This window comes from Arachis stenosperma, chromosome 3, assembly GCF_014773155.1.
Source record: "Arachis stenosperma cultivar V10309 chromosome 3, arast.V10309.gnm1.PFL2, whole genome shotgun sequence".
Taxonomy (NCBI): Eukaryota; Viridiplantae; Streptophyta; class Magnoliopsida; order Fabales; family Fabaceae; genus Arachis; species Arachis stenosperma.
In genome coordinates this window covers 68521245-68546618 of record NC_080379.1, presented here as the reverse complement: position 1 = coordinate 68546618, position 25374 = coordinate 68521245, and the positions used below count along the sequence as shown (strand labels likewise).

Here is a 25374-nt window from a genome sequence, read left to right as displayed (position 1 = left end):
TTGAATTTTGTTAGCAAGCTTCTCGATCTAATTCCATTGGTTAGTTGTCTTGGGAAAGAAACTATCCATAATTGGAATCCTTCGGAACCTTGGGAAAGGAATGGAGGATTCATGCTAGAGAAGCTTTCTCACAGTGAATTGGATTGGGGTTTGGATGGATATTGTGACATGTAATCCTACCAAATTGTGGTTCATGAAACTGTGTGGTATAATCAGTGATCGAGCGTCATCTCTTCTTATGAACATTTAAACCAAGGGATTGGGAATTTGTTTGTTTTTAGAGAGAATTGGTGAGCCAAGGGATTGGGATCCAATCATATAAGATTGCCAAGCAAAATTTAATGAACGCATTGGTTGAGGAAGGGATAAAAATGTTTTGATTCGGAGATCTCAATATCTCCTGAAATCCAATGAATTCCCCATTTCTGATCTACCATTTTCTCTTTACATTCTGCAATTAAATTCATGCAATCACCCCGATCCCTTTTTTAATTTCAATAATTTAGCTTCTCGCTCTTTAATTCATGCAATTTAAGATTCCGCAATTTCAATTTCTTGCCATTTACGTTTCCCGCCAATTTTACATTCCGCAATTCTCATCTAAATCTTGATTCCGCTCAACTAGAACACACTTCTAATCCGAATTGCTCACTCAACCAATCCTTGTGGGATTCGACCTCACTCTATTGTGAGATTTTACTTGACGATAACCGGTGCACTTGCCGGAAGGAATTTTTGCCGATCGTGCAATTTCCTAAAATCGTAGCATCAAGTTTATGGCGCCGTTGCCGGGGATTGGTTTTCGATTGACAATTCTCAAATTGGAAGTTAACTAGATTGAGCATTTTTCTTGTTTTGTTAATTCAGTTCAAGTTACTTGTTGAATTTTAATTTCTGCACTCTGTTACTTGCTTTCTTTCTTTATGCCTTTAAATTCAAGCAACTAACTCACTGACTCACTAACTATTTGAATTAATTCCTCAACTGCTCTAACCATACTCTTCCATTAACCAAGAGTATTTCACTTGTTTGTTGCCTGTGCTGTGTTCTTGTATGACAGGTAGGAGAGGAGAGACATCAACTCCTCCATATACCGAACCAGAGAGGACCCTTCATAAACTTAGAAGGGAAGCAAGAGGGAAGAGAGTACTGGGAGAAGAAGAATCTGAAGGAGAATCTGAGGACAATTTTGAGGAAGCTCTAGATCTCAACATGGATAGAGAAGTTCACAACCATGAGAGAGCTGATGGAAACAATGCCATTCCCGAGAGGAGGGTTCTTGGTTCATACATAAACCCAACCTCTGGGAATTGTGGTAGCAGCATTCAGAAACCACCCATTCAGGCCAACAATTTTGAACTCAAACCACAGCTAATATCACTGGTGGAGAATCATTGTTCATTTGGTGGGAGTGCTAATGAAGATCCAAACCAACATCTCACAAAATTCCTGAGAATTTGTGACACTGTGAAGTCCAATGGAGTCCAGGAAGATGCCTATAAACTGCTCTTGTTCCCATTTTCACTTAGGGACAAGGCAGCTAAGTGGCTGGAATCATTCCCAAAGGGGAGCCTAACAACCTGGGATGAGGTGGAAAGCAAGTTTCTGGCACGTTTCTACCCCCCACAAAAGGTCAATAGGCTTCGATCTAAGGTTCAGACTTTTAGACAACAAGATGGTGAAACTCTCTACGAGGCATGGGAGAGGTTCAAGGATTTGACAAGGAAATGCCCACCAGACATGTTCCATGACTGGGTGCAATTGCATATTTTCTATGATGGACTTTCTTATGAATCAAGGAAGGCTGTAGACCATTCATCAGGAGGTTCATTGAACAGGAAAAAGACTATGGAAGAAGCCATTGAAGTGATTGAGACAATGGCTGAGAATGAGTACTACTATGCTTCAGAGAGACACAACACTAAGGGAGTCATGGAGCTGAACCATGTTGATACAATTCTAGCCCAAAACAAGGTGTTTGCCAAGCAACTAGCAGAGCTCACCAGGAAATTAAAAACAAATCAAGTGGCTTCAATACACACACAAGATCAAGAGGAAGTAAGCACTGAAGGAGGTGATTGGGAAGAGGCCAACTATGTGGGAAATCAACAAAGGCAACCATATGATCCACATTCCAACACTTACAACCCAGGCTGGAAAACCACCCAAACTTTGGGTGGGGAAACCAGCAAACCCAACCACAAAACCACAAACCTTACAACCCCAACCAACATAACAATTCCACATACCAAAACTCCAACCAAAGATCATACCAAGCCACACAAAACACTTACTACCAACCACCATATCATGGCCAAAATAATCAACCTGCCCAACCTAATCCGAACCAACAATTTCAAGATCAATTAAACAGGATAGAAGGAATGCTTGCAACCATGGGTCAAGACATAACCGAATTGAAAGCCTTTAAGGAAGAAGTAAATTCTAACTTGCAAAACCAAGGAGCTGCCATCCAGAAGCTAGAAAATCAAATTGGGTATTTGTCTAAGCAAACCCCTGGGCCAAGCGTTTCTCATGCTGCCAAGGCTATTGCAAGGGAAGAATGTAAGGCCATAACCCTCAGAAGTGGAAAGAAGCTAAAGGAGATCTCAAAGGAAACCACAGAGGATGAAGCAAAGGAGAATGTGAGAGACAAGGAACAGGGACAATCTTTTACACCGTCTGCAACAAAAGAAAAAGAAAAAGAGGTACTGAAGCCTTATACACCCAAAGCACCATATCCTCAACGTTTGATGAAAAGTGAAAAGGATGGCCAATTATCCAGATTCTTGGAGATTTTCAAGAAGCTTCAAATCAACATTCCATTTGCTGAGGCAATAGAGCAAATGCCACTCTATGCAAAATTCTTAAAGGAATTAATGACCAAGAAGAGAAGCTAGAGAAATGAGGAAACTGTGTTGTTGACTGAAGAATGCAGTGCCATCATTCAACACAAATTGCCTTAGAAATTGAAGGATCTAGGCAGTTTCCAAATCCCCTGCATCATAGGAGAAGTCATGGTGGAGAAGGCCTTGTGTGACTTAGGGGCCAGTATCAATTTGATGTCTCTAACAATGATGAGAAGAATGAAGATTGAGGAAGCCAAACCAACAAGAATGGCCCTCCAATTGGCAGATCGAACTTTTAAATTCCTTCATGGGATAGTTGAGGATTTGTTGGTGAAAGTGGGAGATTTTATATTTCCTGCCGATTTTGTGGTGTTAGATATGGAGGAAGAAGCCAAAGCTTCGATAATCCTGGGAAGACCCTTCCTGGCTACTGCTGGAGCCATCATAGATGTCCAAAAGGGTGAACTCACTCTTATACTACATGATGAGCAATTGGTGTTTAACGTATTCAAGGCAATGAGCTATCCATCAGAATCACTAAAGGAATGCATGAGGGTGGATGTAGTGGACATTGCAGTACAAGAAACCTTTGAGGAAACAACAAAGGAAGTGGCAGAGGAGGAGTTCACCAAGGATATTGAAGTTAGTGACATCAAGGCTGCTGAAACAACCATGCCAAGCATGCCAGAGAGGGTGAAAGAAGAGAAGGAAGCACCAAAACCTGAGCTCAAAGCATTGCCCCCTAGTCTCAAGTATACATACTTGGGGTAGTGATGAGAGCCATCCTGTTATCATTAGCTCTGCCCTGAGCCAAGAACAGGAAGAAGAATTGATCAAGGTGCTACAAACTCATCAAGATGCCATTGGATGGACCCTAGCTGATTTGAAGGCGATAAGTTCATCCATATGCATGCATAAAATCTTGTTAGAAGAGGATGCTAGACCCTCCCTTCAAGCTCAGAGAAGATTGAATCCCATCATGAAAGAAGTGGTACAAAAGGAGGTCATGAAGTTATGGCAGGCAGGGGTAATCTACCCCATTTCTGATAGCCCATGGGTTAGTCCCATCCATGTAGTTCCCAAGAAAGGTGGCATAACTGTGGTGCCAAATGAGAGGAACGAACTTATACCCACAAGAACTGTCACTGGGTGGAGGATGTGCATAGACTACAGGAAGCTCAATGAAGCCACCAGAAAAGATCATTTCCCACTCCCATTCATGGATCAGATGCTTGAAAGGCTTGCAGGACATGCTTACTATTGCTTTCTGGATGGATACTCAGGCTATAATCAGATAGTAGTTGATCCAAGAGATCAAGAGAAAACATTATTTGTTTGTCCATATGGAGTTTTTGCTTATAGACGCATGCCCTTTGGATTGTGCAATGCACCTGCCACTTTCCAAAGATGCATGTTGTCCATCTTTTCGGACATGATTGAAAAATTTATTGAGGTTTTCATGGATGATTTTTCTGTGTTTGGAGATTCTTTTCCTAGCTGCCTACACCACCTTGCCTTGGTGCTTAAGAGATGCCAAGAGACCAACCTAGTATTAAACTGGGAAAAGTGTCATTTCATGGTCACAGAAGGAATAGTCCTTGGCCACAAAATCTCTAATAGAGGCATTGAGGTGGACAGAGCTAAGGTGGAACTTATTGAAAAACTACCTCCACCAAGTAATGTCAAGGCAGTTAGGAGTTTTTTGGGACACGCTGGCTTTTACAGAATGTTTATTAGAGACTTTTCTAAAATAGCCAAACCTTTGAGTAACTTGCTTGTCTCTGATACACCCTTTGTATTTGATAAAAATTGCATGCTAGCCTATGAACTTTTGAAGCAAAAACTTTCCTCTGCACCTATCATTGCCCCACCTGATTGGAACTTACCTTTTGAACTGATGTGTGATGCATCAGACCTTGCTATTGGGGCAGTGTTAGGACAAAGGAAAGACAATTTGGTACATGTGATTTATTATGCCAGTAAAGTCTTGAATGATAACCAAAGGAATTACACAACCACTGAAAAAGAACTCTTGGCAATAGTCTTTGCATTTGACAAATTTAGATCCTATCTCATTGGATCTAAAGTCATTGTCTTCACTGATCATTCAGCTTTAAAATACTTACTTGCTAAACAAGAATCCAAACCAAGACTTATTAGATGGGTTCTTTTGTTGCAGGAATTTGACATTGAAATCAAAGACAAGAAGGGTGTAGAGAACAAGGTGGCAGACCATTTATCAAGGATACCATGTGAAGAAGGAAGCACACAAAGCACACATATAAATGAGTGCTTTCCTGATGAACAACTCATGGTAATTCACAAAGCACCCTGGTTTGCAGACATAGCAAACTTCAAGGCCACTGGGAGTTTGCCGTTGGAATTTAACAAGCATCAAAGGAAGAAATTGGTAAATGATGCCAAATACTTCATCTGGGACGAACCATACTTGTTCAAAAAATGTTCGGATGGCATACTCAGAAGATGCATATTAGAGGAAGAAGGAAGGGAAGTCTTATGGGACTGCCATGGCTCCACTTATGGAGGACATTTTGCAGGAGAAAGAACAGCAGCTAAGGTGTTGCATTGTGGTTTTTATTGGCCCACTATCTTCAAAGATGCAAAGGAACTAGTGAAGCACTGCCATGAATGCCAGAAAGCGGGGAACCTGCCAAGAAGAAATGAAATGCCACAACAATTCATTCTGGAACTTGAATTATTTGATGTATGGGGGATAGATTTCATGGGACCCTTTCCCACCTCATACTCAAATAATTACATTCTTGTGGCAGTAGACTATGTCTCCAAATGGGTTGAAGCAATAGCAACTCCAACCAATGATAATAAGGTAGTCATGAACTTCCTCAGAAAACACATTTTTTGCCGTTTTGGGGTTCCAAGAGCAATCATCAGTGATGGAGGAAGCCACTTCTGCAACAAACCATTAGAGGCATTGCTTCTAAAATATGGAGTCAAACACAAGGTAGCCACACCATACCATCCACAGACAAGTGGGCAAGCTGAAATATCTAATAGGGAACTCAAAAGAATCCTGGAAAAGACTGTGGGAACTTCAAGGAAGGACTGGTCGATTAAGCTAGATGATGCTCTTTGGGCATATAGGACAGCTTTCAAAACACCAATTGGAATGTCTCCTTACTAACTAGTATATGGAAAAGCTTGCCATTTGCCACTGGAGTTGGAGCACAAGGCATTCTGGGCCTTGAAACTCTTGAACTTGGACAGCAAAGCTGCTGGAGAAAGAAGGATGTTGCAAATTCAAGAGTTGGAAGAATTCAGAGCTGAAGCTTATGAGAATGCCAAAATTTACAAAGAAAGAGCAAAGAAGAAGCATGACAGCAACATAGCCCCAAGGAAATTTGAAGAGGGACAAAAAGTATTGCTCTACAATTCTAGGCTGAAGCTATTTCCAGGGAAGCTAAAATCAAGGTGGTCTGGACCATTCCTTGTCACCAAGGTCTCCCAATATGGACAAGTAGAAATCATGGAAGAAAAGTCACAACGAACCTTCACTGTGAATGGTCAAAGACTCAAACATTACTTGGGAGATGTGGAGGAGAAGGACAAGGTTAAATATCACCTCAACTGAGGAAGCTGACCGTCAAGCTAATGACGTTAAAGAAGCGCTTGTTGGGAGGCAACCCAACCTGAGGTAATACTCCTTTGTTGTTTCTTTTATTTGTTTCAATAAAAAGGTGAAGTAGTTTCTGTGCATTGCAAAAAAATTAAGTTTGGTGTTTCACACCAAACAATGAATTCGTGGATCAAGAATTCAAAGGGGAATGTGTGACTCTAAGTTTGGTGTTCCACCATACAGATCAACTGAACACAACAACCTTTGAATTATATGAAAGGAACAACCATTCTAAGCAATCACAGAAATGCTTAAAATCCTTAGCAGCAACTTCATTCCAAGGAGAATTCAAGGATTCAAAGAGCAGAGGAGTAAGTAGGAGACTAAGTTTGGTGTTCACACACCAACTTAAGACTCAGACACTTGCTCATACATAGTTGAGCTAACCATTCAAGTGCTTGAGAAGCAAGCAACTTCATCACTCTTTGCAGGAAAGGAAACAAGGATCTTAGAAAGAACATGAAGCAACAACTAGGAGAAGAAGGAGAAATCAAATTGTTTCCTGGCAACAAAGAGAAAACAAGAAATTTCACAAGGTGGTGTTGTTCCTTGACCATTCTTTAAAAGGCAAACAAAAGCATGCTTGTTCTGGTTTAAACTGTAATTGTTGAATCTTTCTGGAATGTGAAGTTTTTAGTATGAGTGTTGGTTTACTACTTTGAATAAAGTGAATGCCTAGATGTTTGGATATAACTTCACCTTCTTAAACAAATGCTTGCCATGCTTGTTCTGTTTCCAAAAATAAAAGAAAAGTCTGAACAAAAGTAACTTGGCTCAATTAGTGACAAATCAAGTAGAATTAAGTGGTGGTATGCATGCTTGATTGTTTAGTCAGATCACTGGAAATTGAGTGTAGAATTATCATTTTTGTGTAGAAGTTTGAATACTGTCTATGGATCTTGATGAATAAATGTCTTTGGCCATGAAAAAGAAAGAAAAAGAAGAAGAAAAAGCCACTGAAAAAGGGCAACCAAAAAGCAAAAAAATTGAGAAAATAAGCTAGGCACCAATGGTTTGAACTTCTGAGACAAATGCCTGTGGTGTTTATGTATTCAGGATATGCTTGGATGAATAGGTTCTGAGGAGTGTTTCAACACTTGGTAACTTGGGTTAACTAACCCGGGATTATCAACCAAAAGTCCATTATCAAGAGCAACCTAAATACAAAACATTTAGTCACACAAAGAGGTGCTGGGCACCAATGTCTCAAGAAGAAATGTGAACTAAAATGCCTGTAGTGGATATGTGTAGTGCACTGATAAGAAAAAGAAAATGCCAAAGGCTTGTGCAACACATGACACTGAGCAAACAAGGAGCAAAGGAGCTCTAAGAAAAAGAAAAACAAAGAAGGGAAAAGTGTCAAGGACATAAGAATAACAAGAGGCCATAGCAGTGTTTGATGGGTGCAATGAAAAAGTGATAATCTTACCTGATAAGAATGAAAAAGTGATGCTGCAACTTTCTGCATAAAACCCTTCTGATGAACTTCAAATGCTTGCTAATATAGCCAATGTAATTGCTTTCTGTTTCATACTTTCTTCTCAAATAACTCAGGACTTGCTTAGGGACAAGCAAGTATTAAGTTTGGTGTTGTGATGCCAAGGCATCTTAGGCTAGTTTCACTAGCAATTTTCTGTTAGTTTTAGTTGTTTTATGCATTTTCTTGAGCTTAAAGTAACCAAGAATGGTTAAATGAATAACAAAGCAATGAACCATCCAAACAGTGTGATTTTGATGCAAATTCCATGAGTTTTTAGTTATATTACTTAAATGCTATGAATGGAAGATTTCTCATGAAATTTTGCAAGTCTTTGATGCAGTTGTTTGGATGATTTCAGGGAAGAAGAGGCTAGGCAAGGAAGCAACAAAATCAATAAAGGAAGCTTGAATATCACATGTGGAGTTTAAGTTCCAGTTTAAGCTTAAACTGGAACTTAAACTGCCAAGCCATATAATGCTGGGAACTATCAGTGGCGTTTAAGCTCCAGTTTAAGCTTAAACTGGAGCTTAAACGCCAAAATCATGAAAGCTGAGGAAAAGCTGAAAGTGGCGTTTAACCTCCAGTTTAACCTTTAACTGGAAGTTAAACGCCAGAAATGAGAAATGCACCAGGGAGCCATTTCCACGTTTAAGCTCCAGTTTAACCTTAAACTGGAGCTTAAACGTGTTCGACTAAAATTCTCCTCCAGGGTTGCTTTCTTCATTTCCACGTTTAAGCTTCAGTTTAACCTTAAACTGAAGCTTAAACATGTTCGACCATTCCACACTCCAGGGTTGCTTTCTTCCATTTCCACATTTAAGCTTCAGTTTAACCTTAAACTGAAGCTTAAACGTGCTTGAGTTATACCACCTCCAGGAGTGTCCAACGTTTAAGTTCCAGTTTAAGCTTAAACTGGAACTTAAACGTGCTTCCACAAAAGGCATCACTGGAAGTGTTTGGCGTTTAAGTTGCAGTTTAAGCTTAAACTGCAACTTAAACGCCACTATTTGAAAAGGTTTCTGGGCCAAAGATATTGCAGTTTAAGTTAGCATTTGAGCACAAACATTAACTTAAACGTACTCTGGTATGAAACCCAATTGAATATCATGGTTTATGGGATTGGGCCTGAAGAATTGATGAGTCTGGAATTTCAATTTGTTGAGTCATGTGTCATTACTTGATTATCACTAAGTTGGCTCAATGAATGTTACAGAATTGGATCAGCAGCCTCATCAGGATTATGGATCATAAACCCAAAGCAAAAGAAAATCAGGGAAAGGCCTCAAAGCCCAAGAAACACAACAGAAGCTCAATTTAGAAAGTGTATAAATAGGATAGAATTTAAGTTAGAGAGAAACTTTTGGATAATTTTTTCTAGTTTTCATACTTTTTGTAATTGAATTCAGAGCTATGACTCACTAAACCCCCTTTCATTGGGTTAGGAGCTCTATTGTAATTCAATGAATCAATAATAGTTTTTATCTTCTTCTTCAATCTTTTCTCTTGAATTTTGTTAGAAAGCTTCTCGATCTAATTCCATTGGTTATTTGTCTTGGGAAAGAAACTATCCATAATTGGAATCCTTCGGAACCTTGGGAAAGGAATGGAGGATTCATGCTAGAGAAGCTTTCTCACAGTGAATTGGATTGGGGTTTGGATGGATATTGTGACATGTAATCCTACCAAATTGTGGTTCATGAAACTGTGTGGTATAATCAGTGATCGAGCGTCATCTCTTCTTATGAACATTTAAACCAAGGGATTGGGAATTTGTTTGTTTTTAGAGAGAATTGGTGAGCCAAGGGATTGGGATCCAATCATATAAGATTGCCAAGCAAAATTTAATGAACGCATTGGTTGAGGAAGGGATAAAAATGTTTTGATTCGGAGATCTCAATATCTCCTGAAACCCAATGAATTCCCCATTTCTGATCTACCATTTTCTCTTTACATTCTGCAATTAAATTCATGCAATCACCCCGATCCCTTTTTTAATTTCAGCAATTTAGCTTCTCGCTCTTTAATTCATGCAATTTAAGATTCCGCAATTTCAATTTCTTGCCATTTACGTTTCCCGCCAATTTTACATTCCGCAATTCTCATCTAAATCTTGATTCCGCTCAACTAGAACACACTTCTAATCCGAATTGCTCACTCAACCAATCCTTGTGGGATTCGACCTCACTCTATTGTGAGTTTTTACTTGACGATAACCGGTGCACTTGCCGGAAGGAATTTTTGCCGATCGTGCAATTTCCTAAAATCGTAGCATCACCTTCTTTGGGCTTTTCTGGTGACTTGGCCGAGCTCTTAAGAAAGAGGTCGGGTTGTCCTGACCTGAAGAGGTCGATCGCTTTGTCTGTCGAACATCTCGGGTCAGACAGCTCGATCCAGGGTATGAACAATAGTGATTCAGGAATTTTTTTAACAGTTGTTTCCATATCTTTATACTGTCCATAGGTTGGTTATTTAACCACCTCTTAGCTTGGTCTTTTACAGCAAATGGAAATAGTAACAATCTGTAGACATCCTGATCTACTTCCTCATCATGTACTATGTCAGCAATTTGTAAAAACTGTGTCAGAAACTCTGTAGGTTCTTCCTGTGGAAGACCAAAATACTGGCAACTTTGCTGCACCATGATAATGAGCTGAGGGGTATACAGATACTACTCCCATATGAAGCAGTAGTGGGGTTAGCATATGACCCCAGAGTCCTTCTGGACTGTTCATTTCCACTTAGGTCCATAATGGAGAAAGGGAGATGATGTGGATTTATTTTATTTATTTTATTATATTAAAAAAAATTATTTTCGAAATAATAAAATAGAATAAAATAAAAACCAAAATAAAAAACGGAAACTAAAAAAATAAAATAAAAAAATAAAAAAATTTGAAAATATTTTATGAAGATTTTCGAAAAAGTGAGGAGAGAGAAAGTGGTTAGGATATTTTTGAAAAAGATATGATTTGAAAAATTTTGACCAAGTCAACCCAAGTAATTCGAAAATTATGAGAAATTAAAGGAAAAGATATATTTTTTTATTTTTGAATTTTATGATGAAAGAGGACAAACACACAAAAGACACAAGACTTAAAATTTTTAGATCTGATGCTCCTTGTTTTTCGAAAATTTTGGAGGGAAAACACCAAGGGACACCAAACTTAAAAATTTTAAGATCAAAACACAAAGAAGAATCAAGAACACTTTGAAGACTCACAAGAACACCAAGAACAAAAGAAATAACACCAAACTTAAAATTTTTAGAAAACCAATTTAAAATTTTTGAAAACTAAAGAGAAATTAACAAGAAAACACCAAACTTAAAGTTTAGCAGAAGATTTAATGAAAGAAAAATTATTTTTGAAAAAGATTTTAAAAAGAAGATACCCAATTACGAAGAACACAAACCAACACTCTAGCCAATTGAGCTATAAATGTAACATGTTTTAATGTGGTATTTTTAATAAATAAAAATAATTTTTTTTTGAAAACTAAAATTTTGAAAATGCACAAGGAAAACACGAAAACACATAGAATAGGAAAAACCAAAGATCAAACAAGAAATATTGACAAGAACAATTTAAAGATCAAGGAAAAATAAAGAACATGCAATTCGAAAATTGAAAGACAAAAAAAAGCATGCAATTGACACCAAACTTAAAACATGACACTAAACTCACAGAAAAACTAAAAATTAATAAAGAAAAATAATATTTTTTGAAAAAAAAAATTTTAGAAGGGATAATAAAAGATGCAATTCTAGTGAAAAAAAGACAAATTTTTCCTAATCTAAGCAACAAGATTCACCGTCAGTTGTTCAAACTCAAACAATCCCCGGCAACGGCACCAAAAACATGGTGCACGAAATTGCAATCACACTTTTGCAATCCGTACAACTAACCAGCAAGTGCACTGGGTCGTCCAAGTAATACCTTACGTGAGTAAGGGTCGAATCCCACGGAGATTGTTGGCTTGAAGCAAGCTATGGTTATCTTATTAATCTTAGTCCGGATACCAATTATAGTTATCAATTGACTTGCAAATAAACAAGAGAGCATGGACTAAATAATACTTATTATGAAGTAATAGAGAATATGTTAGAGTTTTGGAGATGCTTTGTCTTCTGAATTCCTGCAACATAATGCTTTCTCACTTTCATAAATGCAAGGCTCCTTCCATGGCAAGCTGTATGTAGGGCATCACCGTTGTCAATGGCTACTTCCATCCTCTCAGTGAAAATGTTCCAAATGCTCTGTCACAGTACGGCTAATCATCTGTCGGTTCTCGATCATGTCGGAATAAGATCCATTGATCCTTTTGCGTCTGTCACTACGCCCAACACTCGCGAGTTTGAAGCTCGTCACAGTCATCCAATCCCAGAATCCTACTCGGAATACCACAGACAAGGTTTAGACTTTCCAGATTCTCAAGGATGCTGCCAATGGATTCTAGCTTATACCACGAAGATTTTGATTAAGGAATTTAAGAGATACTCATTCAATCTAATATAGAACGGAAGTGGTTGTCAGGAACACGTTCATGGATTGAGGAAGGTGATGAGTGTCACGGATCATCACCTTCTTCATAGTGAAGTGCGAATGAACATCTTAGATAGGAACAAGCGTGTTTGAATGGAAAACAGAAATAATTGCATTAAGTCATCGAGACACTGCAGTGCTCCTCACCCCAATCAATGGAGTTTAGAGACTCATGCCATCAAAAGGTACAAAATTTAGATCTAAAAATGTCATGAGATGCAAAATAAGTCTCTAAAAGTTGTTTAAATACTAAACTGGTGACCTAGGTTTACAGAAAATGAGTAAACTAAGATAGATGGTGCAGAAATCCACTTCTGGGGCCCACTTGGTGTGTGCTGGGGCTGAGACTTGAGCTTCTCACGTGCCTGGGCTGTTTCTGGAGTTAAACGCTAGGTTGTAACCTGTTTCTGGCATTTAACTCCAACTCGCAACCTGTTTCTGGCACTAAACGCCAGAATGCAACATGGAACTGGCATTAAACACAAGTTTACGTCGTTTATCTTCGCGAAAAGTATAGACTATTATATATTGCTGGAAAGCCCTGGATGTCTACTTTCCAACCCAATTGAGAGCACGCCAATTGGACTCCTTTAGCTCCAAAAAATCTATTCCGAGTGCAGGGAGGTCAGAATCCAACAGCATTAGTAGTCCTTTTTCAGCCTGTGTCAGATTTTTGCTTAGCTCCCTCAATTTCAGCCAGAAAATACCTGAAATCATAGAAAAACACACAAACTCATAGTAAAGTCCAGAAATATGATTTTTGCCTAAAAATTAATAAAAATATACTAAAAACTAACTAGAACATACTAAAATCTACATGAAATTACCCCCAAAAGGCATATAAAATATCCGCTCTTCAGTAATCCTCTTTTATAGGGCTGGCCAGACCTCTTTCTAGGGATTTAATTATAACTTCGGTTATTGCGACTGGTCCGACTTCTTTATGTCAGCCAGTCTTTAAGTTATTTTATAGCAATCCATTTTATTAGGACCTCATCAGGTCCTTTCTATGGATCACTTTCTATAACGTCTTGCATTATTCTGTTTTTGTCTTTATCGATTTTATAGAGATTGGGTTTAACCCTCGTTTGGTCGAACTTTTAATAAATTTGGTTTTCATCTTTGGTCTTTATCGTGATCGTGTAGTGAATTTGATTTTCACTTTTTGCCGATCTGTAGCTTTATAATCGGATGATGAATGTTTCAGATTAATACGGCTTGATTGAGCAGTGAATTTTATTTTTACTTTGTCGACCTTCGTTGAAATCAAATGATGAATTCGGTTTTCATCGTGGTCGATGAATTTGGTTTTCATCTTGCCGACTTTGTCGTGATCAGGCGGTGAATTTGGTTTTCACCTTGCCAACCTGCCGTAATCGGGCGTCTTGGTAGAAAACTTTTTAGGAAATCTGCAATCTTTTAAATAATAAAATGAAGATAAGAGTATGTACATGTTAGTACTTACCCTTCAAGGTCGGGCAATCTTTTTGGATCTCGACCTGGCGCCCTTTTTAGATTGCAGGCATGCCATGACCTTGGAAGCTCTTGCCCCTTGAGGTCGGATACTCTGTCGTAGCCTTTCCCTAGTACCTCTGAACACTTGGTATGGTTCTTTCTAGTTGGCAGCTAGTTTCCCTTTCCCTGACCGACCTGTTCCGATATCATTTCAAAATAGGATGAGATAGTTGTTAGCGAAACTTTGCTGGATTACCTTCTGATTGTATCTTGAGGCCATTTGACGATTTAACGCTTCCTCCCTAATCCGAGTAGGTCAAGTTCTTTCCTTTAGATTTGGGTGTTGACCTCTTTATTGTAGAGGATCATTTTGGGGGATCCTTCTTCGATCTCTACTGGGATCATTGCCTCCACTCCGCGAGTCAATCGGAAGGGTGATTCCCCCGTGGTGAAGTGTGGAGTTGTCCGATATGCCCATAGGACTTGTGGGAGCTCTTCAGCCCAAGCTCCCTTTTGATCTGAAGAACATTGGTTCTTTCTACAAAAAGTTTGCATCTTTGATCATTTGTTGTGACTTTTCTTTTGTTGTTCGCCTTTGAGGAGAATGTGTGCTTTGCTTAGGATTTGGTTGCTGTTCCTGTTTCTTTTCATCGTTGCCTGACTCCTTTTGTACAAAAGTTCTAGCTTTTGTTTTTACTTTTTGTTTGAGAGGTGTTCGAACTGTTTATATATGGATTGTCGGCTTCTCTTCTCTGTGTTCTTGCCCTATTGTTACCTCTAAAGGGTGCCCCTGGACTTTTGTGTGAGTCTTGGGGTTTCTCTTTTACTGCTATATCTGATATCTGATGTTTTACTATTATTGTCCGAGTTGTTTCCTTATTTGTCCAAGTTGTTTGGTAATAACCCCATGGTTGACCTATGTCTTCTTGAAAAAATATTGCTGAGATGTCTACTAAGATCCCGAATGACATGTCTGATTGACTGGATTCCATAGTTTTAATACGTGTTACTGTGGCTGACCCTGAGTACTGTGTGCGACTTAGGAGGTTCCGTAGAATTTGTAGGGATAGGGATGAGGAGAAGAATTATGAGTTGGTGTCACCGGACCCTGAGGAGAAGGTTTGTTTTCCTTCCTTGTTGTGGTCTTGTAATGTAGCTTGGATGAGGCTTCTGTTATTGCCCCCTGGTTTGGTGTTGGCTAGTTTTGAAAATACATCATCTCGGGCATTATGTTCCCGAGGTATGTGTCGGAATTCATATTCCCCGAATTGTCCGAGATGTTGGTGCTGGCTGATTTTGAAAGTGCATCAGCTCGGGCATTCTGCTCTTGAGGTATGTGTCGGACTTCATATTCCCCGAAATGTCTGAGCTATTTTTTGTTTTTGTCCAGGGTCCCCCGAATTGTCCGAGATGTTCTCTGGTTTTGTCTAGGGTCTCCCGAATTACCCGAGGTATTTTTTCATGGTGGGATCCTCAGCTTGGTTGCTCCCTTCTATTTGTGAGGTGACTACTTGTGAATCACTGGACATGGTAAGCTCCTACATTCTTAGCTAGCCTTAAACCAGCCAGTAGTGCCTCATATTCAGCTTGGTCATTTAGCTTGATTTGCCTTCCCTGATCACTTTCTATAATTACACCTACACCACTCCCGATTTTGTTTGAAGAGTCGTCCATGTAGAGTTTCCATTTTGTAAGAGTTCTTGGGGTGTCAATGTACTCTGTAATGAAGTCGGCCAGAAACTGTGATTTGATGGCTGTCCAAGTTTCATGTCGAAGATCAAATTTGGATAACTCGATTGCCCACTGTAGGATTCTTCCAGCTAAGTCTGTTTTCTGTAGGATGCCTTTTATGGGCGTAGGTGAACTTTTCTATCTTTGGATAGTGTTAGCTTGAAAATATGGGCAGAGTTGTTAAGAAGAGAGTATGAGGGCGTAGGTGAACTTTTCTATCTTTGGATAGTTTAGTTCGGCCACTTGTAGAGCCTTGATGATGAAGTAGACGGGTTGTTGCCCACTTTTGTCTTCTCTAACTAGTGATGAGGCTACTGTCCGACTTTCCACTCTTTGAGGTGTCCTTTGCGAGATGATTTAGAGATCCCTCCTCCTTCGAATCCTCCATGAACATGTCTCTCAGGGGTGTGAGGTGGACGTTCAACTCGTCCGACCTCTTTGGTGTTAGACGTTCAACTCGTCTGACCTCTTCGATGTGTGGACGTTCAATTCGCTCGACCTCTTTGGTGTGAGGTGGACCTTCAACTCGTCCAACCTCTTTAGTGTGAGGTGGACCTTCAACTTGTTCGATCTCTTCGGCGTGAGGTGGACCTTCAACTTGTCCGACCTCTTTCGTGTGAGGTGGACCTTCAACTCGTCCGACCTCTTTGGTGTGAGGTGGACCTTCAACTCGTCCGACCTCTTTGGCGTGAGGTGGACCTTCAACTCATACGACCTCTTCTGTTTTTGATTGGGCGACGTGGTGGGATCTTCTCAGTATTGCATATTTCTCGGTAGACATCCACAAGAGAAACCCGAAGGGGTGGGTGTAATTGTGGTATTTTCTAGGCTTCTCACCGGATGGATCTTCTTTTTTTCTTGGACTCTTTATCCTTGTCCCTTGGTGGGTTAGGAGAATCCGGTTTTTGAGCTGTCTCCCAATCAGGAGTTCTCCTTCATATTGATATATTTTTCCACCCTTTCTTGATCCTCGATTAGAGATGTTGGGTACTTCTTGGATATTGAGCGGCTGAAAGGTCCTTCTCTTAGGCCATTGATGAGTCCCATGATGGCCGCTTCTGTTGGAAAACTTTGTATGTCAAGGCATGCTTTGTTGAATCTTTCCATGTAGCTATGATGGCTTTCTTGATCTCTTTGTTTCATTCCCAGCAAGCTTGGAGCGTGTTTGGCTTTATCCTTCTGGATGGAGAACCTGGTGAGGAACTTTTTAGCAAGGTCATTGAAGTTTGAGAAGGACCTAGGGGTAGATTGTCGAACCACTTAATCGCCATTTTTGTTAAGTTAGTCGGGCAGGCTTTGCAGCAGACTGCGTCTGAGGCGTCGGTGAGGTACATCCGACTCCTGAAATTACTGAAGTGATGGCTGGGATCTGCCGTGCCATCATATAAGGTCATATCCGGGAGTTTAAAGTCCTTTGGGATTTCGGTCTTCATGATCTCCTTGGTGAATGGATCTTGGTTCTTGTGGGAGCTATCCTCACGAGAGGATCGATTGGCTTTGGTCTTGAGATCTGCTTCGAGTTTTAGGAGTTTGTCTTCCAATTCCTGGCGTCACCTTATTTCCCTTTGTAGGTCTTTCTCAGCCTCTCATTGATGTAGGGCTTCTTTTTCAAGTTGTTTCAAACGGTCTTGAAGCACTTTTGTTGTTAAGTTGAGGAGTATCCTTTGGTGTAGTGTCCGCATTTTTCTGTGGCGTTCTATCCTTTAGATCTAAATTGTGGTCGTTGTCATGGTCGTCTGTCATGGTGATGGGATTACTTCCAAGTTCCCCAACAACGGCGCCAATGTTCTGAGGGTTACCTAAAACTATAGGTCGATCTCGGACGAGATCTTCTGTGCTAGTCGGAGCTGACGTGTCCGACTTGTTGAAGCTGTCGCGTCCGACTTGTTGTATCTGGCAGTCGGAGCTGTCGTGTCTGACTCGTTGGATCTGGTGGCCGAAGCTGTCATGTCCGACCTGTTGAACTTGGTGCAGGTGCTAAACCTTCGTCACCGGAGGGTGGTGGTACCTGCAAGGGAATCTGATGCTTAAGTTAGCAAGGGTATTAAGCAGGTTTTTAGTAGAATCAGAGTATGAGTTTTACCTGGGTGCTCCAGTGTATTTATAATGGTGTGAAGTGACCTTTTTAGGTAAGATAAGTTAGTTATCTTATCTTATCCTATCTTATCTTTGAGTGAGGTCATCCTATCTTCTGGGGAACCGCCTTTATCTTTTCTGGGCTTTTAGCTGCCTTTAGATTGGGCTGTGTTTCTTCGTTTGGGCTTACTTGTGCCTCTATGGTGTTTTGTCCGAGCTCTTTGTTAAGAGGTCGGACATTGGCCGAGCTCTTTGAGAATAGGTCAGATAGTCTGACCTCAAGAGGTCGGTCGACTTGTTGCTAAACATCCAGGGTCGGACAGCTTGACCCAGGGTATGAACAGTTACCTTTGTTGGAATGGAGACATTATCTTCCTGTTAGGAAATGTAGATGGTGCGCGAAATTGTGAACTATACTTTTTCACAACTCTCATAATCCCTGGTAATGGCTCCAAAAACTTGGTGCGCTCAATACCATGGCATTACACAACTTCGCACAACTAACCAGCTAGTGCACTGGGTCGTCCAAGTAATAAACCTTACGTGAGTAAGGGTCGATCCCACGGAGATTGTTAGTATTGAAGCAAGCTATGGTCATCTTGTAAATCTTAGTCAGGCAAACTCAGATATATATGGTGATGAACGAAAACAACATAAAAGATAAAGATAGTGATACTTATGTAATTCATTGGTAGGAATTTCAGATAAGCGCATGAAGATGCCTTCCCTTTCGTCTCTCTGCTTTCCTACTGTCTTCATCCAATCCTTCTTACTCCTTTCCATGGCAAGCTCGTATAGGGTCTCACTGTTGTCAGCAGCTACCTCCCATCCTCGCAGTGAAAGCTAATGCACACACTCTGTCACAGTGCTGCCAATCACCGGTGTGGTTCCCTCCCCTACCGGAATAGAATAACTCTTTTGCGTCTGTCACTAACGCCCAGTAGGTTACAGGTTTGAAGCACGTCACAGTCATTCAATCATTGAATCCTACTCAGAATACCACAGACAAGGTTAGACCTTCCGGATTCTCTTGAATGCTGCCATCAGTTCTTGCCTATACCACGAAGACTCTGATCTCACGGAATGGTTGGCTCGTTTGTCAGGCGAGCACTCGGTTGTCAGGCGATCAACCATGCATCATGCAATCAGGAATCCAAGAGATATTCACCAAGCCTCAAATGCTTGTAGAACAAGAGTGGTTGTCAGTCACTTTGTTCATGAGTGAGAATGGTGATGGGCGTCAATCATCACCTTCATCATGTTGAAGAACAAGTGATATCTTGGATAAAGAACAAGCGGAATTTGAATGAAAGAACAATAGTAATTGCATTAATACTCGAGGTACAGCAGAGCTCCACACCTTAATCTATGGTGTGTAGAAACTCCACCGTTGAAAATACATAAGCATAAGGTCTAGGCATGGCCGAATGGCCAGCCTCCCAATGATCTAAGAACTGAAATGTCCAAAGATGATCTAGAGATCTAAAAGTGATCAAAAGATGATCTAGAGATCTAAAAGTGATCAAAAGATGATCTAGAGATCTAAAAGTGATCAAAAGATTTCTATACAATAGTAAAAGGTCCTACTTATAAGAAACTAGTAGCCTAGGGTGTACAGAAATGAGTAAATGACATAAAAATCCTCTTCCGGGCCCACTTGGTGTGTGCTTGGGCTGAGCAATGAAGCAATTTCGTGTAGAGACTCTTCTTGGAGTTAAACGCCAGCTTTGGTGCCAGTTTGGGCGTTTAACTCCCATTTGGGTGCCAGTTCCAGCGTTTAACGCTGGGATTCCTTGAGGTGACTTTGAACGCCAGTTTGGGCCATCAAATCTTGGGCAAAGTATGGACTATTATATATTGCTGGAAAGCCCAGGATGTCTACTTTCCAACGCCGTTGAGAGCGCGCCAATTGGGCTTCTGTAGCTCCAGACAATTCGCTTCGAATGCAGGGAGTTCAGAATCCAACAGCATCTGCAGTCCTTTTTGGTCTCAGGATCAGATTTTTGCTCAGGTCCCTCAATTTCAGCCAGAAAATACCTGAAATCACAGAAAAACACACAAACTCATAGTAAAGTCCAGAAAAGTGAATTTTAATTAAAAACTAATAAAAATATACTAAAAACTAACTATATCATATCAAAAACATACTAAAAATAATGCCAAAAAGTATACAAATTATCCGCTCATCACAACACCAAACTTAAATTGTTGCTTGTCCTCAAGCAACTGAAAATCAAATAAGATAAAAAGAAGAGAATATGGAATGAATTCCAAAAACATCTGTGAAGATCAGTATTAATCAGATGAGCGGGGCTTTTAACTTTTTGCCTCCGAACAGTTTTGGCATCTCACTCTATCCTTTGAAATCCAGAATGGTTGGCTTCTTTAGGAACTTAGAATCCAGATAGTGTTAATGATTCTCTTAGTAAAGTATGATGATTCTTGAACATAGCTATTTATTGAGTCTTGGCTGTGGCCCAAAGCACTCTGTCTTCCAGTATTACCACCGGATACATACATGCCACAGACACATAATTGGGTGAACCTTTTCAGATTGTGACTCAGCTTTGCTAAAGTCCCCAATTAGAGGTGTCCAGGGTTCTTAAGCACACTCTTATTGCCTTGGATCACAACTCTTATTCCTTTCTCTCTTTCTTTTTTTTTCGTTTTTTTTTTTTCGTTTTTTTTTTTTGAAATGCTTTTTCTTGCTTCAAGAATCATTTTATTGATTTTTCAGATCCTCAGTAACATGTCTCCTTTTTCATCATTCTTTCAAGAGCCAACATTCATGAACCACAAATTCAAAAGACATATGCACTGTTTAAGCATACATTCAGAGAACAAAAATATTGCCACCACATCAAAATAATTAAACTATTATAAAATTCAAAATTCATGCAATTCTTTCTTTTATCAATTAGGCACGTTTTTATTGAAGAAAGGTGATGGATTCATAGGACATTCATAACTTTAAGGCATAGACACTAAGACACTAATGATCACAAGACACAAACATGGATAAACATAAGCATTAAAATTCGAAAAACAGAAGAACAATAACAAGGAAATCAAAGAACGGGTCCACCTTAGTGATGGCGGCTCTTTCTTGCTCTTTGAAGATCCTATGGAGTGCTTGAGCTCCTCAATGTCTCTTCCTTGTCTTTGTTGCTCCTCCCTCATGATTCTTTGATCTTCTCTAATTTCATGAAGGATGATGGAGTGTTCTTGATGCTCCACCCTCAGTTGTCCCATGTTGGAACTTAGTTCTCCTAGGGAGGTGTTTAGTTGCTCCCAATAGTTTTGTGGAGGAAAATTCATCCCTTGAGGAATCTCAGGGATCTCATGATGAGTGAGATCTCTTGTGTACTCCATCCTTTTCTTGGTGATGGGCTTGTCCTCATCAATGGGAATGTCTCCCTCTATGTCAACTCCAACTGAATAACAGAGGTGACAAATGAGATGAGGAAAAGCTAACCTTGCCAAGGTGGAGGTCTTGTCCGCCACCTTATAGAGTTCTTGGGCTATAACCTCATGAACCTCTATTTCTTCTCCAATCATGATACTATGGATCATGATGGCCCGGTCTATGGTAACTTCGGACCGGTTGCTAGTGGGGATGATTGAGCGTTGTATGAACTCTAACCATCCTCTAGCCACGGGCTTGAGGTCATGCCTTCTCAATTGGACCGGCTTTCCTCTTGAATCTTGCTTCCATTGTGCGCCCTCTTCACATATGACTGTGAGGACTTGGTCCAACCTTTGATCAAAGTTGACCCTTCTAGTGTAAGGATGCTTATCTCCTTGCATCATAGGCAAGTTGAACGCCACCCTCACACTCTCCGGACTAAAATCCAAGTATTTCCCCCGAACCATAGTGAGATAATTCTTTGGATTCGGGTTCACACTTTGGTCATGGTTCTTTGTGATCCATGCATTGGCATAGAACTCTTGAACCATCAAGATTCCGACTTGTTGAATGGGGTTGGTAAGAACTTCCCAACCTCTTCTTCGGATCTCATGGCGGATCTCCGGATATTCACCCTTTTTGAGTGAAAAGGGGACCTCGGAGATCACCTTCTTCAAGGCCACAACTTCATAGAAGTGGTCTTGATGCACCCTTGAGAGGAATCTATCCATCTCCCATGACTCGGAGGTGGAAGCTTTTGCCTTCCCTTTCCTCTTTTTAGAGGTTTCTCCGGCCTTGGATGCCATAAATGGTTATGGAAAAACGAAAAAGCAACGCTTTTACCACACCAAACTTAAAATGTTTGCTCGTCCTCGAGCAAAAGAAGAAAGAAGAGACTAGAAGAAGAAGAAATGAAGAAGAGGGAGATGGTGGTGTATTCGGCCAAGAAGGGGGAAGAAAGGGTGTTTAGGTTGTGTGAAAATGAAGAGTTGAAGAAGGGTATTTATAGGAGAGAGGGGGGTAAAGGTTCGGCCATTATGGGTGGGTTTGGGAGGGAAAGTGGTTTGAATTTGAAGGGTGAGGTTGGTGGGGTTTTATGAAGGATGGATGTGAGTGGTGAAGAGAAAGATGGGATTTGATAGGTGAGGGGTTTTTGGGGAAGAGGTGTTGAAGTGATTGGTGAATGGGGGAAGAAGAGAGAGAGTGATGGTAGGGTCCTGTGGGATCCACAGATCCTGTAGTGTCAAGGAAAAGTCATCCCTGCACCAAATGTTGCTCAAAATCACGTTTTGAGCTATTTCTGGCGTTAAACGCCGGGCTGGTGCCCATTCCTGGCGTTTAACGCCAGGTTCTTGCCCTTTACTGGCGTTTAACGCCAGTCTGGTGCCCCTTTCTGGCGTTAAACGCCCAGAATGGTGCCAGACTGGGCGTTAAACGCCCAACAGCTAGCATTACTGGCGTTTGAACGCCAGTTTCTTCTCCTCCAGGGTGTGCTGTTTTTCTTCCTGTTTTTCATTCTGTTTTTGCTTTTTTCATTGTTTTTGTGACTTCTTATGATCATCAACCTACAAAAAGATAAAATAACAACAGAAAATAATTAATTATAAAACATTGGGTTGCCTCCCAACAAGCGCTTCTTTAATGTCATTAGCTTGACAGAGGACTCTCATGGAGCCTCAGAAATGCTCAGAACCGTGTTGAAACCTCCCAACACCAAACTTAGAGTTTGAATGTGGGGTTTCAACACCAAACTTAGAGTTTGGTTGTAGCCTCCCAACACCAAACTTAGAGTTTGACTGTGGGGGCTCTGTTTGGCTCTGTTTTGAGAGGAGCTCTTCATGCTTCCTCTCCATGATGACAGAGGGATATCCTTGGGCCTTAAACACCAAGGATTTTTCATTCACTTGAATGATTAACTCTCCTCTGTCAACATCAATCACAGCCTTTGCTGTGGCTAGGAAGGGTCTGCCAAGGATGATGGATTCATCCATGCACTTCCCAGTCTCTAGGACTATGAAATCAGTAGGAATGTACTGGTCTTCAACTTTAACCAGAACATCCTCTACAAGTCCATGGGCTTGTTTTCTTGAGTTGTCTGCCATCTCTAATGAGATTCTTGCAGCTTGCACCTCTAAGATCCCTAATTTCTCCATTACAGAGAGGGGCATGAGGTTCACACTTGACCCTAAGTCACACAAGGCCTTTTTGAAGGTCATGGTGCCTATGGTACAAGGTATAGAAAACTTCCCAGGATCCTGCCTCTTTTGAGGCAGTTTCTGCCTAGACAAGTCATCCAGTTCTTTGGTGAGCAAGGGAGGTTCATCCTCCCAAGTCTCATTTCCAAATAACTTGTCATTTAGTTTCATGATTGCTCCAAGGTATTTAGCAACTTGCTCTTCAGTAACATACTCATCCTCTTCAGAGGAAGAATACTCATCAGAGCTCATGAATGGCAGAAGTAAGTCCAATGGAATCTCTATGGTCTCATTTTGAGCCTCAGATTCCCATTGTTCCTCTTTGAGGAACTCAGAGGAGAGTGGTGCACGCCCACTGGGGTCTTTCCTCAGTGGCGTCTTCTTCCTCTCTTTCCTCTCCATATTCGGCCATGTTGATGGCCTTGCACTCTCCTTTTGGATTTTCTTCTGTATTACTTGGGAGAGTACTAGGAGGGAGTTCAGTAACCTTCTTGCTCAGCTGACCCACTTGTCCTTCCAAATTTCTGATGGAGGACCTTGTTTCATTCATGAAACTTTGAGTGGTCTTTATTAGATCAGAGACCATTGTTGCTAAGTCAGAAGTATTCTGCTTAGAACTCTCTGTCTGTTGCTGAGAAGATGATGGAAAAGGCTTGCCATTGCTAAACCTGTTTCTTCCACCATTATTGTTATTGAAACCTTGTTGAGGTCTCTCTTGATTCTTCCATGAGAGATTTGGGTGATTTCTCCATGAAGAATTGTAGGTATTTCCATAGGGTTCTCCTAGGTAATTCACCTCTTCCATGGAAGGGTTCTCAGGATCATAAGCTTCTTCCTCAGATGAAGCATCCTTAGTACTGTTTGGTGCATTTTGCATTCCAGACAGACTTTGAGAAATCAAATTGACTTGTTGAGTCAATATCTTATTCTGAGCCAATATGGCATTCAGAGTGTCAATCTCAAGAACTCCTCTCTTCTGACTAGTCCCATTGTTCACAGGATCTCTTTCAGAAGTGTACATGAATTGGTTATTTGCAACCATTTCAATCAATTCTTGAGCTTCTGCAGGCGTCTTCTTCAGATGAAGAGATCCTCCAGCAGAGCTATCCAAGGACATCTTAGATAGTTCAGAGAGACCATCATAGAAAATACCTATGATGCTCCATTCAGAAAGCATGTCTGAAGGACATCTTCTGATTAATTGTTTGTATCTTTCCCAAGCTTCATAGAGGGATTCTCCATCCTTCTGTCTGAAGGTTTGGACTTCCACTCTAAGCTTACTCCATCTTTGTGGTGGAAAGAACTTTGCCAAGAAGGCATTGACTAGCTTTTCCCAAGAGTCCAGGCTTTCTTTAGGTTGAGAATCCAACCATATTCTAGCTCTGTCTCTTACAGCAAAAGGGAATAGCATCAGTCTATAGACCTCAGGGTTAACCCCATTAGTCTTGACTGTGTCACAGATTTGCAAGAATTCAGCTAAAAACTGATGAGGATTTTCCATTGGAAGTCCATGGAACTTGCAATTCTGTTGCATTAGAGAAACTAATTGAGGCTTAAGCTCAAAATTGTTTGCTCCAATGGCAGGGATAGAGATGCTTCTCCCATAGAAGTCGGGAGTAGGTGCAGTAAAGTCACCCAGCACCTTCCTTGCATTGTTGGCATTGTTGTTGTTTTCGGCTGCCATGGGTTCTTCTTCTTTGAAGAATTCGGTCAGGTCCTCTAAAGAGAGTTGTGCTTTGGCTTCTCTTAGCTTTCTCTTCAAGGTCCTTTCGGGTTCAGGATCAGCTTCAACAAGAATGCCTTTGTCTCTGCCCCTGCTCATATGAAAGAGAAGAGAAAAAGAAAATGTGGAATCCTCTATGTCACAGTATAGAGATTCCTTGAAATGTCAGAGGAAAAGAGAAATAGAAAGAAGAAGGAGAAGAAGAATTCGAACTTTAATTAGATAAGGTTCGAATTGTGCATTTAGAAGGAGTGGTACTCCAT

At 40.6% G+C, this 25374-nt stretch overlaps 1 protein-coding gene and 2 non-coding genes across 3 annotated transcripts; 2 read left to right on the top strand and 1 right to left on the bottom strand.

Moving 5' to 3' along the window:
• Nucleotides 1-1638: 1638 nt before the first annotated feature.
• LOC130971038 (small nucleolar RNA R71) lies at nucleotides 1639-1742 on the bottom strand. Its single transcript, XR_009082276.1, has one exon. It is a non-coding gene; the product is annotated as a small nucleolar RNA R71 (small nucleolar RNA).
• A 654-nt stretch (nucleotides 1743-2396) lies between these two features.
• Nucleotides 2397-3620, top strand: LOC130966225 (uncharacterized). The gene is made up of 2 exons (XM_057891010.1): nucleotides 2397-2834; nucleotides 3363-3620. Exons 1-2 carry the CDS (start codon nucleotides 2397-2399, stop codon nucleotides 3618-3620), a joined length of 696 nt encoding a protein of 231 aa, XP_057746993.1.
• A 20939-nt stretch (nucleotides 3621-24559) lies between these two features.
• Nucleotides 24560-24667, top strand: LOC130971836 (small nucleolar RNA R71). Its single transcript, XR_009083042.1, has one exon. It is a non-coding gene; the product is annotated as a small nucleolar RNA R71 (small nucleolar RNA).
• Nucleotides 24668-25374: the final 707 nt, after the last annotated feature.